The sequence below is a fragment of the Sinohyriopsis cumingii genome, chromosome 1 (genome assembly GCF_028554795.1).
Source record: "Sinohyriopsis cumingii isolate HCF-2022 chromosome 1, ASM2855479v2, whole genome shotgun sequence".
NCBI lineage: Eukaryota > Metazoa > Mollusca > Bivalvia > Unionida > Unionidae > Sinohyriopsis > Sinohyriopsis cumingii.
Genome location: NC_142961.1, coordinates 38,071,487 through 38,087,248, shown reverse-complemented (window position 1 = coordinate 38,087,248; position 15,762 = coordinate 38,071,487). Strand labels below are relative to the sequence as shown.

Below are 15,762 nucleotides of genomic sequence, written 5' to 3'. Positions count from 1 at the left end.
CCATCTGACACTCAGCGCGTTGTATTTAACAGCTCCAATTATGGTATCATAAGTCATAAGTTTGGTAATTGTTCCTAATTAATCGAAGCGCAATGTATTGTTGAAATTAAAAGGCAGAAAGTTTTCAAATCTTCGATGCCCATGCTCAGAGATTTTAATTCCCAACAAATATACGGCATTCTGCTTGGATATCTGCATATGTATTCAATTATTTGTTCATTCTTGTAAGGGAAAAATATAAAAACTTTTCTTATCATCATAGAAAAAGAAGTTGTATGGAAAGGATGTGTCAATAACATAATTGTAATAAACTGATTTAATTCTTATAATTATTTCAATGGAAATGTAAGATTTCCTATTTGTGACTGCTGGAGCACTGGGGTAGCGAGCAAAAAAAAAAAAAAACAAACAAAAAAATGTGCAAACTAATTTGTTTGAATAGTTTTTGCCATGTTCTTTTGTGTGGTATACCGCTCTGTAATTTGTTGCTGTGGTCGAGTGAATAAAGTGTGATACGTCATTTTTTCATTTAATTTGTTATCAGATTAATTAGGATCAATTACCAAAACTTCTGTTAATGACGGGACCATAATTTACACTGTTAAGTGAAATGCACAAAATCGGATGGATTCTTGTTACAGAAACGCACCTTTCCGAGGCAGAAATTGACTTCATCTTCTCATGCTAATATTTTATGACTGTTCACAATGGCCACTGCTTTGATTCTATAGAACATCTGCTAAGTCAAGTCTTTATTAGGGAATGGCATAAACAAACACTGACTATTGATAACTGAAACTTAATAGCCCATCAGACTATTCACATTATGAAAGTTATTAGCCTGACAGGAAATCTGTTAGCCTCGGGCTTGCGGACTACCGCTAATTTTCGAGCCCTGGTCACGTGTAGTAACAAATCAGAACTCTGTCCTCCAGCATGGCAACTACCTCATCCACTCACATGCAATATGTATGGAATGGAAACAAGCATATGTATAACACAAAGTATATGGCAGACAGGGCCATAGCCCAAGTTCAGGCTTGCAACAGACTTGTAGGATAAGTCATGGAATCTTCACTCAAGAGTTCCCAGCTCACTTTTGAGTCCTAGTCATAAATTCACGAGTAAAAATGCCAACAGCTACCCAGGTACTCGCCCACTGATAATAACACGGGTAATATAATGAACCATATTTCATGTAATTGTTTGTACATGAAAAATTAATTATTAATTTTCAGTGCACGAAAAATTATATGCAAAATAAATAATTATCATTTGGTGGTACTGACCATGTACGAAAATTAAAGGGATCGTACCTGAACAAGTTCTATGGAACCTAATGGTACAAAAGTACAAAGTAAACATATTTTCCGTCTCATTCTGCTCTCAACTCAAGAATCTAATTACAATAAAAAAATAAAAGCACGCAAAAAGATTTGTATTGTTATTAGTGAACAAGAGAGAGAGAGGATGATATCCCAGTATACAAGCTCATCTGCATTTAGAGCATATGTAGCTGTTCTGTTGTGTAATGTTGGCAAAATGATTAAGATGGTTTGAACATATATTAGTTATGGGTACTATTTATTGGTAAATTGTACGCAACAATATGACTCCACATTGTCAAGATATTAGTGCAACAAAAAAGAAAAAAAAACTGAAATCACGTTTTAGTTAATGCACGTGAGCATGCATGCGTTTGTGTGAGAGAGAGAGAGAGATGAAACAAAAAATTTCAGTCTACAAGACAATTTTTATTTAGGGTGGCTTTTATTTGCAGCTTTTACAAAGAGAAAAAAAGATTATTTTCTGTTACCTGACGATTGTGATAATCCTCATGTATTATGACCATACTATATTCCATTATGAATAAACACCGCTAAATCAACAATTCATGGTTGTATTAATTACAATGAACATTATCACAACAACCACATGGCTATGCAGTGTTATTTACACAGTAATCAAACACGCTTAGTGCTTTGGTTATCCAGTTGAAACCAGATTTAGGGCAAGAACGGACAGAAGAGGTCAAATCAACAAGACTGAAAGGAAATGAAGCTCTCTTTAGGGAGATGAAATCTGTCAATGTGCTATTGAAGCTATTGTCCATACAGCAGATGTTATAAGGACAAGAGATCATATGCATTACTTGTCATTCAAACTCACTAATAAAAATAATAGTGGGATATATATAGTGTTGTTCTGATTATCGATTATAATCGATCATCATTGGTTGAGCAAACCAATAAGATAATCGATTATGTGTAAAGGGAGACTACTTTTTAGTTGTACGCAAAGCACAAAGGTTAGTAAATCTCCCAGCCACTAAAGTTGACCTGAGATTTATTAATTCCCTGCACAACTACAAATATAAAACCACATGATATTTCATAGGTGCAAAATTTCATAATTAGGAACATATAGCCATTATTACATGATCAAGTTGTTAAATAGTTGAGTTAATAAATTTAAACACATTTTGATGATTTGTTTCAGTTTTAAATGCAACATTATTTGTAGTATTGTAAACAATGACAAACAAGAAAACCATGTCCTTCTACACTTAAAATTATAGACACATCGCATGTGAATGAAAGGATTTTGGGGATTTTAGCAGTACTTCAGTTGCATATGACTTATCAGCCATAAAATGTTGCGTTCATTTAACAAAGATGTAGAACAAAAATAACACACAACACAATAGACAAAAATGTAATATTATTATCAGGTTAAAGTATACATGTCATTAAAAGAGATTACTCCTGTACATTTACTAACATCTTGAACTATTGATCAAAGATATAACTGAATAACAAACAAAAATTAAAATTTGCTCTTAGTAACCGATTATCAGTTGGTTAAGTGGAACCGATTATTGATTATAAATTTCTGACCGATTCCCATCACTAGTGGGATATATAGTAGAATAGATTAGCAATAAAAGGACTTCCAAACTCATTTTAAAATGCATGAGATGTTTTGTTACGGTGACAGAAATAATAAGGAAAACTAAGTAACGATAATATTTAAAGGTATGGTCTGTGAAGTCCTTTGTCCATTTGTTAATAAACACCCGCAGGATATTTTGCATGGGGGGTGGGGGTCAGTCAGTCACAGCCGGGAGAGTTACTATAGTAAGCAGTCTGAAACTAAAGCTAACATTACTAAGCATTTTGAACTGAACATTGTGACATATTTTCAGCTTCATTTGCATAATTCAACTTGTATGTATGTATGTGTGTGTGTGTGTGTGTGTATATATATATATATATATATATATATATGCAGTATGGTTTTGGGGGGTTCATGTGAGTGATCCACCTTGACCAATGCTGTGGGTGCCCATGCTTATGCATCAATCAATACAAAGTGATAGGTGCAAAAAATTATGATACATTTAAATAATTATTTTGATAACTGGTTTGTGTATGAAAAATTAAATGAAATACCGTACAATTGGGTACCCATAAAAAAGTTTTCCAAGTTCAGATCGAGACAAAATAACGACTACAGTTTGAAAATTGTGTCATGTGATCATTTATTCATCATCACAATAGCTTGTAATTTTGCTTCCAATTAACTTGTCATATATGTACTATATAATAACACTGGACAACAAATTTTTACAAAAGTCATGTTACTGAAATAAAATTAGTCAATTCTTATCAATTTTTATGTGCTGAACACGAATATGACAGTCAAATTGCAAAATTGGCTCTAGTTTTTTTGTAATCTGCAAGAAATTAATGTTTACATAACGAAATGCATTCCAATAGTAAAAGGTCAACTGTAATAGCCTACCTATAAAAAATCAAGTCATTGACTACATCTTAGATTTCTTCGCCTGTCTCTTGTACAGCTGTTCGGGAGCATCTCTGAGGAGTGTCCAGCAGTAGTCAGCCAGCATTGTAGTGGACCATTTTCCCTGGTATCTTTGTTCCATTGTTGCGATATCTTGATGAAAACGTTCGCCGTGTTCATCACTAACAATACCACAGTTGCTAGGAAAGAAATCCAAATGGGAATGAAGGAAGTGAATCTTTAGAGACATATTGCAGCCAAGTTTCTTATACTTCATCAACATGTCTTCTACTAGTTCCTTATAGTTTTCTGCCCTAACATTTCCGAGGAAGTTTGTAGAAACTAGGCGAAAAGCATTCCATGCTTGTTTCGCATCACCTTCCAGCAAGTTGTTGAACCGGTCATCTTTGAAAAGCTCTCGAATCTGAGGACCCACAAAAACTCCCTCTTTAATCTTTGCTTCGCTGAGTCGAGGGAATTTTTCATGCAGGTATCGGAATGCTGGCAAAGTCCGGTCAATGGCTTTCACGAAGTTCTTCATCAAACCTAGTTTGATGTGAAGGGGTGGTAGCAAGATTTTCTGAGCCTCAACCAGAGCTGGGTGTTGGATATTCTTCTCTCCAATGGCTACATTCTGCCTGTGAGTCCAACCACTGTGAAAGCTGTGTTGTACATGTAGCACAGCATATATGCGGAGCCCAAGGCTTGTCTTGGTCACCAACCTTGCATCCGAAGTAAAGATGATATGCCTTCTTCACTTGAGAATTGATACTTTTCTTCTGGTTGGCAAATGTCACTTCCCCACAAATATAGCAAAAATTGTCCGCGGTATTAACACACTTTCGAGGCATTACTGTTCTTTATTGTACGTAAATGGATAAAATAATAAGTTTTATGTAACAGTAGCTTGAACTGTCTCGCACAACGTCTAAAATATTTTAAATGCTGAACCTATCTGATTGGGCTTTATATAGTACACTGCTTACGTCAGCTTCAGCAGCCGCCTGGCATTAGTATAATAGGCCTACACATGTATAGTACACTGCTGACGTCAACTTACTTCAGCAGCCGCATGGCATTAGTATTGCATTGCATCAGAAAATGATGCAATCAACTGTGGATGATGTGAGCATGATGGTATTATGCAATGTTACATCATTATTCCGGATGTTGCTGCAGTCCTACTGGAGAAATTTACACAGTGAAACATAGAAAATGAGGTATATGAATATCTTCAAAACGAGAGCCAATACAAATTTTTCACGGTTATATTCGTGTTCGGCACACCAAAATACTACAGATTAGGGCCTTTTCAAGTCAGTAATGATTTCACTGTTGACCAGTGTAATATAAAGGAGGACACTTCTCTCCTTTCTTGCATGACCTATTTAAGAACCAAAGCTGATATTTCACACTGTTTCTCTGCCAATACTTCCTGTTTGTCATGCAGAGAATAAGCATTGATTTCTGATTGGTGGTTATTGTTTGACCTGGAGCGGAACAAGCAATAACAACAAACGAGAATTCAATGTAACATATTTCAATGTGCAACACACAGGTAGCGTAGTTTTAATATCGACCAAAGGATTCAAGATACAATTCAAAGTAGAAACTTCACATGAAAGTGGTTATTAAATGATGAGTAAAGTACTTCATTCAACACGAGTAACACGTTTGGAATGTATAGTATATGCTGGACATAATTCTGGGTTAAGATAATTAGCATGAAATGGGGGGGGGGGGGGCAGATTACAAACCATGTCACTTTGTGTTAATTTGAAGAAGGCGAGTGGGTATTCTTAAATAGTCTTTTTCGTGGTTACTAAAATAAACCAGGAGTACCTGTACTGCAGGTTTATTATAATTTTACACAAATGCTTAAGACTAAAATAACATGCATACGGTAAATATTGTGTTGTATCGATTCTCCGTCTCTTGTATCAATATGTGCATCATTTCAGCAAAAGTATTGATGCATCGATGAGTTGTTTCAGCCTTATTTTCCCAACTCTTTACTGTTCATTGACTCAACAAGTGTGTGTATGGCATTCGGGTTATTGAAGTCATTAAGTACACGATGCTTCTCAAGTATTCTAATTCATTCAGTTTCAATGCACAAAAACTATGCTGCTTTGCAGTAATTTTTTTACACCAATACAGTTTTCTCTTTGTGAATGTCGTTTTTTTAAATACATAGCATGATAATCCTCAACCACAATTTAATGATCCTGGTTAAATTTGTTATAGCTAAAGGAACATCAGACTATTTGAAGCCATTACATTTTAGAAGGATTAAGTATTCATTAGTCACACTGGCTTCATGCCTGTTTAAATAGGTCTAACCAATGGGTATTCTACATATTGCCCATGGCGGAGCAAAAACATAAACGGGGGGTGGGGTGGGGGTGGGAAAATGAAACATGCCACAGGATGTATTTATGAAGCACAGAGCATTGTAAAAATGTCATCTGCATTTTACCCAGAAGCTTGGGAACACTTACAAATCTTATGATCAACATATATTAGGCATCTCCTAAAATATCAACAGCAGCACTCACTTTGTTTTCAAGTGGACATTTCCATTTGACTGAGCTGCAAGTACACATAGTTTTTCAGTGCCAAGCAGAGTTCTGCCTCTTCCAGTAAATAATTGACCCATATCCCATAGCTTGTTTTTCCACATGACAAATCAAGTGTGAGACAGTGGCAAGTATACAACAGGCGTATGTTCAACCTTGCCGCACAACTTATCTTGCATTCAGTTTCAACCTTAAATGGTTTCAGAAATCGTATAATCGAAGTGTTATTTAAAAAGCTCAAGCTCAGTCTCTAAATAAGCATCCACATATGACAGACCAATGAATGGGAGTCGAGCGATATTTGTGATGACTATTTGAAGGTCACTGTAAATAAAGGAGAAGACACGGTCCCACACAATAGTTTTACAAGGCACTTTACTATAATTGCCTTGGCACTAAGTAACATACTTATGTACCATAAATTACCAAACCAAACTTTGTGGATGACTTATACTTCCAGTACGGAAGGCTGTCAATTTTGCAGTCAAGAGAGCAAAAGGTCATTATTTCTACACAAAAATTTAAAGATGACTATTGGGCACCAAAACAAGTGAGTATTCCTGCTTGGCTGACCATCTCTGTTTACAGAATAGTAATTTGTTTATGTAACTGAGCTAGTTTAACCCAATACTTGAAGGCCTTAGTACCATATATATATATATATATATATATATATATATATACACACACACACACGCACATTAATCATTATAACATACATATGTTTAAAAAAATGGGTTGGGGGGATACTTCATCACAAATTCCTTGACTGAGTTTACATTAAGCAATAGTTTGAGCTCGTATTGTGGAAAATTATACACAGCACAAGAATGTGTTCCACTACAAGCGGACACAGCCAGACATGAACTCTAGCTGCGGTTCATCTTTCTGGCGATATGCACTAGTTAGGTACGTGTCATATATGCAAACCACACATTGCTACCTCATCTCTTCAATCTGTTCGATACAAGGGGTTCCACTGATTGGTCTTATGTCATCAAGCTTGCTTGTGGAAATTTCATTCCCAATATTTAGACAGGTACATAGAATATGTGGGAAGGTGTGGGACAGAATTTGTTTTCATCCTAGTGTAGATCTGTATTATTTTTATATCATGGGTTCTTTTGCAACATGTACAAGAGTCTCAAGGTCTTCCTGCCATCCTTAGAGCCACTCTAATTTTCACAATAGTTGGAACATCGATGATATGGCCAGAACAAAGCTGACATTTCAATAGAAAACTTCTCACTGCCTACCTTGGCGATCTTTTTTGTGGTGAAGTTTTCAGTCTTCGTTTGCTGGCAAGCCTGGTTTCCATCATCATTCTCAGATCTACATTATGCAAAATAAATATACATTAAAAGAAGGTTATTACACAATAAAATGAATTTATTGTAAGTACACAGTAAATTTTCAAACATAATGAAGCATAATATACTATTTTATAGTATTATAATTAATTATATACTTGTTTGTGGACAAGTAAATTGTGGAATGTAATTCAAAAGGACGTTAGATCCCGTTTTGTCCGAGCAATGTTTACACAATTGCCATTTGTACTTTCCGGCGAGTACCACATGGATATGTTGTATATTAACATAGTGCATGCTGAAATTGGTTGTACTCTATGGATACAACCAATGGAAGCATACATTGCTGATTTAGGCAATATTTTTTTTAGTTAAATGAAAAAGATTTTCATTCTCTGGAAGATAGGGCTTTTGTGAGGGATCTGTTCTTCTGAACCAATCGATGGATTCCTTGAAACCATAATGTGTGACTATGGAGAATTTTTCTAGAAATACGCGGGGGCTCGTATCATTGCTGTCAACTTAGTGATCAGTCATACATGTACTAGGTTTAAGTAAACTGTAGCAAGGATACAAACCCACGTGGAGAATGCGTTAGGAAGAGTCTTTTCTTATAAACCTAGCACTGAATAGAGAAAAGTTGAACAAAAAGTCAACAAAATGGGCTAAAGCTAAATGTGACCATGACAAGGAAGATGATGAAAAAAAGAAAACAGTAATCCAAAGATTCTTGGATACTGAGTTTCCTCGTCTCGAGAAGAACGAAGATTGAACAATTGCATATTGTAATATAGGTAAGAGATAACAATCAACTACAGACAAAATCAACAGAAAAGTAATCACATGGAAAGATGCACTTAACAGACTCAAAATGCAAAGCAGAATACTTTGGTTAAAATTTGATAATGAAAAGGCCAAATCATTGAAAAGATAAGTAGTGGGTGATTTAGAAAGAGTTACCAAATAAATATAATGTAAGCCAAACCAAACAGGTAGCATTATGTCCCACGCAATCACATTATCCCAACACCTGGCCGACCAGACCTAACACTTACATCAACAGAACTGTCTACATAGAGTTTATCAACAGTAGATAGATATAATTTCTTAGATTTCATCTAACGTCTTACTAAAAAATACCCTGAATAAAATATTTAGAGCTAAATTCATATCCATCCTTTCAGAATCCAGTATTGATTCAGCAGTTATAATTATAGATGAAAAATGTAATCTTGTTACAGTTGTGGACTCCAGTATATTTTACATGCCACAGATCCTTACTGCATGCATTTAAATGGTGCAGCTTGATAAAAGAATATTTTTAAGTCCCTTCTTTCAGTATTCTTTTTACAAACATATGTCCCCATGTTTTTCCTATCTAGGATAATTTGGCGGTAAAACGTCCCCAATTGTACATTAGAATTCACCTTGCACTGATTTACCCTGAAGAAAAGAAAATAATCCAGTGAATCAAAGAATATAATTCTGTGTTACTATTCATTGCTTAAATTGCACTCGTTCTTCTACCTGTAAACTGAGTAGTAAACAAAATATCCAGGCAATACATTAAAACACTCCTCAAGAATAAGACAGAGTTAATCAGTGTTTATAAGTCTAGAGATGTCTGCTAACAATCGCCAAATGAATAGTCCAGAAGTTTACACCTCTAATGCTGGTGACCTATTAAAATTAGATATCTAGAACTTTAAAAGTTTTGAATTTCTTTGCTGATTTTGGTCAAAATGCTGACACATATTTTCAGTGCCACATATTTTCGAGCTTTCAAGATGACATCAGTTCTGGTTCTGATTACATACATGACCTACTCAGTTCAAAGCTCAATTTCAGTAAAACCGCATCAGCTACAATTCTCACTTTTAACACTTTTCTAGCTCCAATAATTTGATGTAATTCACGGCTTTAAAATAAACTGCTATTACTGTCATCAGCCAGTAGGCCTATTTGCCAAACTGAATCATCTAATATGAACTGCGCAATGATTTGGCCTTTAGGATTGTCTAGGTAGTCCATATTTTAAACGAGTATTTGTAAAACTTCCTCGATGCATGGTTCCAACAACAACAGAATGTCTTGTCTAGGACCCAATGTAACAATTAAACTTAGTGAAGCGAAAGAGTGTTAATGACATCATGTGACTTTTTTAAAAGACTTTTTAGTCAGTTTTGTAACTTATCCAGATCATTTCAAGGCCTGAAAAAGCAATTTTCAAATTTAAGACTTTTTCCAGAATCCCAGACCTGTGCGGAAACCCTGGGATTATAGTTGACATCACATGAGTTTTGGACCTCTGATGTCATAGACATGCACTTGTATCACTGATTACAATTACCTATCAGTCATATATGTACTATATAATTAAAAAAAAATATAAATGAGGACTCTTCTCATGTGACCTAATTATTCTTACTCAAGCTTTGACATTTTCCCATGCGACCACTCTACCCGCTTAACATGCAAGTACAATGCACTAAATGGAATGCTACCAACTTATCGGTCAAATGAAAATACTGTCATTTTTGGATGACCAATGAAAGGACAGTATTCCATTCAGCTCGTTGCACTTGCATATCATGGGCCTGATCATGGCGATGTTGAGTGGTAATGAGGGAAAATCGTGTGGCATTCCTTAAGGGTATAAGGCCAAAGACTCAAAAAAATAAATAGGCTTTCCTATTGCACTGGTCTTAAAATTATGGTAGACAGGAGTGGGGGTGGGGTGTCCCTATTATAAAATCAAATATACAGTTGGCATAAAAAGTTGAATGCTTCAGCATACATCGTTTCCAAATTTACTGCACTATGCCAAGAACAGCTTGAAATATCAGCATTGTTTCTTAACTCATTCGGCCCCAGCACTGTTTTCAGTATCTCTGCTGATATGCCTCAGAAGCACAAAGCTGTGTCTAGCTGCTTGTGCCCCATAGTTTTTACCTGTTTGAAAACATCATGCACATGCATTCACTCTTACCTTAATTTCTCTTCTTATATCCAAACAAAATCCATGAAATTTTCACCATTTATTTCAAATGAATTTGTTGACACATTGATGTAATGTTTGCCCTATTTGTTGAAGTCTTTCACAACTTATTTATACAGTATTTACAAACTTATGTGCAACTTTTATCCGTAAGAACTCCGTCATCATCGATGTTAGCATCATCATCTTCGTACGATTCAATCTCAGAAACTTCTATGTCCAAATCTAAATCTCGCAAAATATTCAACTGCTGAACATATCTTTCCTCAGCTTGCTCATTATTTTTAAGATCAAACCCAAGAAACTCCACATTTTTGCTCTCATCAAAAATCACTATTCCGTCCACCATCATTTATGATTTTTCATGAACAGAACACGTGTAGTTAAACCGCTCTCAAACTTTAGCGTTTTGCTTCTGAACAATTCAAATTTCCACAAATGAAAGTAAAATCATTTCTGATTGGTTTAATAGTTGTTTAGTTCTTGGAATAAACCATTTGTAACCAATCAGAGACGTATCTAACACACATTCATCACGCCTGGAGACGGGATCGGCCACTGAATGCAGTAAACAATTCACGACTACAGGCGGGATCAGCCAATGAATGCAGAAACTGGATCACGCCTACAGACGGGATCGGGGCTGAATGAGTTAAACACCACAAGAAGGGAAAGAATTTTTCTCCCTTATAGTATATGTATGACATAAGTAAATTGTAAGAGCCCTTTTGAAGGACATCTATGTTGCGAGATTTGTGTAGTCATGTGGCTAACAATGTAAATGGCAAATACCCAGTCAAATTTCATCAATGCTCGTCGCAGCTATTAGTGGATTAAAGACATAAGTAGTGTGTGTGTGTGTTTTGGATTTGTAACATAGCTTTAACAAGTTTTCAGTCATATCGCTACAATGTCTGCAGTGTGGCAGTTTATAGTGATGTCTAGCACTGGGGCATCATGCTGCATGATGTCCCACCCAGTCACATTATCCCGACACCAGGCCGACCAGTCCTAACACTAACCTCTTAATGATGAGCACCAAGCGAGTCAGCTGTTAGTACCATTTTTGTGAGTCTTTGGTATGATTGCTGGGGATCGAACCCACGACCTCCCACATCCAAGGCGGACGCTCTAACCACTAGGCCACCGGAGCAGTTAAAGGCATAAGGAATGTTCTACAAGCAATTTTGGGGAACATAAATCATGTTATTATCCATTTGATTCTGGTATGGCTTGACATTAGGTCACTTAAAATTGCCAGGCATGCTACCAAATGGATATCCATAGCTATGATGTCGTAGCCTCAACTTGATTTGTTGTGGTTGAGGAAAAAAAAAAAAAAAAAATCATCAATAAAGTTAGAAAAACAAATAGTGTAGAAATCTACTACACACATATAATCATGTTGTGAAAGTTTGGTTTATTTTGAATTTATTAAGCCCTTACACGATAAAATAAAACCTCACCATGTCCGCCATGATAGATAACATGAGACTCTCGCCGTGATCCCATTTCTTTATAAGGCTTACAAGACCATCTCTGGCTATTCTACTCAATGTTTTTATCAATCAAGTGGCAAATAATGGCTTCTTTGTGGAATTTCAAAATCACAGGTAAATCATATTTACTTTTAATGAGCAGAATTTCCGACTCAAACCGTGCTACATTTTTTACTACAATCTGTTTACGTTTCCAAATAAGGCCTCAATGTCCTTATACGGCACACAAACAAACGAGGCCGAGAACGGAAGTAGTCATTATTTGAATATGGCGAATGATCTTAACGAAAATATCGGAAAAGAAAGGTAAATAAGATTTTACAACTATTTCTAAAATGATTTGCAATAATTCTGGTATTAAGCGCTGTGTAGTGTGTTTTGATGTCTAGTAACATCGTAACAAAAGTAAAATTTTCAGGAATATTTCACACAAATGGCAACTAAAATAACGGCACTTTTCTAAAAAGTAAAGTCAGAATGTGTTAGACTTTACTTACTCTGACGTCTTTTCTCTAATAAATTCGAATGCTCACAAAAAGAAATGGACGTGTTTTAAAGTTTTGTTGGTCTAGATATCAGTTGACTGGAAAGCGTTGAAAGTTGGGAATGCTGAAATCAGGTTAAACTGAAATATTATTCTTTGTTGTTGTTGTTGTATGTTTTAACGCCATTTTTCAGCACAAGATAGGCTATACATGGCAGCCAGTATTCTTTAACGAAACGAATAAAAATATATTATGCCTATTGGAAATGTAAAGTAACGTTTCATCATGAAACATATCCGCCACATGAACCTATTTAAACATACTTCGGCATACCATGACTACTGTCGCATTGCAAACAAATTTAAATGTATGTCAACGGAACATGGAAATGTGTCCATTTGCTAGTGTCATATTTTCATTCTGCCAGGATAAAGACAAGACAGTAAGTATATTAATTACACATAAATTAGTGGAGTGTCAATATGTGTTGCCAAATGTGCAAGATATTCCTGAAACTTTGACTACTCATTCGTCAATGACATCGGAACACGCTATACAAGGCTGCTATTTGGATAGCAAGACATAGCACTTAAACAAAACCAACATGTACTATGTCTTACACTGTAGGAATATAAGATACTATGCTGCAACTGGAACAAGCTACAGTGTCATTATTTAGGCAGCAAGACGGCCACCCCAAAAACACAGTTATCGGGGAAAGCATCTTACAATGTAGGACCCGATGGGGGTGAATTCCAACATTTTGATAGGCAATTTTTGGTTCTGACCCCACACCCCAATACAAATGCAGTCCTACTAAACACCACAAAGGCAAGCAAAGTCTGTTTATTTTTGTTTTATTTGTACATATTTGTATACATTATACTATATTAACTTTGCTTCCTGTTCGGACAAATTGACGAATGTTATTTCCAGTGACGAAGACCAACACCAAAAGCATGAACCACAGACTAAAAGTGAAACTTAACTGAGAGCCCAGAAAAACATGGAGATGGTGGACATAAGAAGGGCATTATACGAGACAGGTAACTTTTGTCTGAACATGCGATTTTCTAAATTTAAGATTACCAAACTTTCATGGACATCGAAGACAGAAGAGAAACTTTTCAGCAAATTCCTAAGTGCAAGCAGTACAAGTGTTTCATGACATCTTTGGATGGGAAATGTACTGTCCATAAGGACTCAAAGGTAGCCAAGAAGCCAAATCAAAGGACATGATACAGGTCTACAAAGACACGAAAGCAAGTGAACAGTGATATAATGTGAGGTGTGGTAATCGTAAATTTTGAAAATCACGTGTTCAGACAAAAGTTACATCCCGAATATGATTATGAATGTTAATAAAATATTTAATTGTAAAATAATATAAAAGAATACATATGTAAAAGTAAAAGAAATACCTATGCTTGAGATTGTCGACTCCAGTATATAGTTAAAGGTTGATTAAATGATTACTATTTGAACAGTGCTGCATGAAACGATTTGTGCAACTGCTCAAGACAATGCAAAGTAGACATGAACTGCTTCGTGTGCGGAATATCACTAACTACCGTCATTCGATTTTGTCGACGGCAGCCGAGTAATTTGTTACTGTTTGTAGCATAACTGCTTCTTAATGAAAGTATTAGTACATCTTACTTTGTCACAATGCATCTGTCTTTCTCATACAATATCTTAAGTTTATTACATCACATTGGCATACTATATTCAATTAAATACTTATATTAAACTTCTGTATTTTATATTACTTTCATAATATTATTACGTGTCTCTCAAGAAGATAATTATTATATAAAATTACTAAATCTGGCTTTGTCACATTGACATTGTTTTTATATGACTTTGTCATACTCTATCTACTCAATTAAGGGTGCGTATGTACCATTTTTATAAATTTACATATAAAAACAATATTAATATATTATAATGTATACGAATATGTATAACAAAAACAAAAATAAACAGACTTTGCCTGCCTTTGCGGTGTTTAGTAGGACCCATACAAACGTCGAAGTATCTTAAAATGGGGTGGGAATGCTAAAGGGTAATACGACATATGATACATGTAAGCTTCGAGAAAAATCGGAATATGAAGAAATAAATGCACAAAAAAGAGTCCTACTTCTACGACATCGTTAAACACATCCTTAAATCCTAAAGGCTTTCTTGCATGTCCTAATTCACCCACCCACTTATCACTTTCCCTCCGCCGAACTGTGCAGAAAGGATGGTATATTTACCGTCAAACGCCATTATATTATCCACTTCGTACAAAATATACAGTCCAAACCTACATTACAGACAGAAATATGCCTCTTGCTAGTATTTACCGTTAATGTTTACTCCAACGATGAAATTTTCTTTAAGAGCGACTTCAACGTCTTTCCCGAACTCTCCAATTTGGCGCCATAATGTGACATACTATTTAGAGCAAAGATTCGATTGGCCAACCAGTTTTATGCCAGAGTAGACTCCCTTAGACTTTAGTACCCAAGTTTAATCTGAAAAACAAAAAACAAAAAAAGCAGGTACGTCTCCGGAAAATTAGACTCACACCAATAACCTCGATAGAGATTTTTCTAAATCACCGGAATGAGTAAAGAAAATATTGCCCCTTTTGTAACAGCAAAAGAAAAGTAGTTTCGGAGGCTGGTAGGTAAAGGCACTTGATTCACGGCAACCCAAATATGTTGTTTACTTTTTTGTATTTTTTGTATTTTTATGTTCAAACCAAAAGGATGGACAACTACTGGTTCAAATATAATTTACAGTCTTTGGCTATACACCACCACCCACCTATTCATATGTATATCATCAATAAACAACATAGTTATTTTCGCATTTATTTCACTATTAGATAAAGCTGTACTACATTATTTGAACAATAAAGTTTAGCTAAGATACATTTACAAGCAAGTAAAGGAATTATACTAATACTTAGAATCTACATGGCTTTACCGTAGTTTTTCTTCTCAGTGTGGGAAATTTGCATGAAAAACACAGCCTTTATTTGCATGAACTAACACGTGCATTTATTAACTGTTCTAAACTCCTGCAGTATAAGTA

The 15,762-nt window shown here is 35.4% G+C and overlaps 1 protein-coding gene across 1 annotated transcript in view; it reads right to left on the bottom strand.

Annotated features, from left to right (window-relative positions):
- The window catches only part of LOC149806733 (uncharacterized), a 39,656-nt gene extending 24,552 nt beyond the window's left edge, over window positions 1–15,104 (bottom strand). The window contains exons 1-2 of the mRNA XM_089956977.1: window positions 15,027–15,104; window positions 7,640–7,715 (exon numbers count right to left, since the gene is read on the bottom strand). Coding sequence (XP_089813103.1) covers window positions 7,640–7,707 — 68 coding nt within the window. The 5' untranslated portion in view covers window positions 7,708–7,715; window positions 15,027–15,104. The remainder of the gene's footprint in view (window positions 1–7,639; window positions 7,716–15,026) is intronic.
- Between the last annotated feature and the right edge of the window lie 658 nt (window positions 15,105–15,762).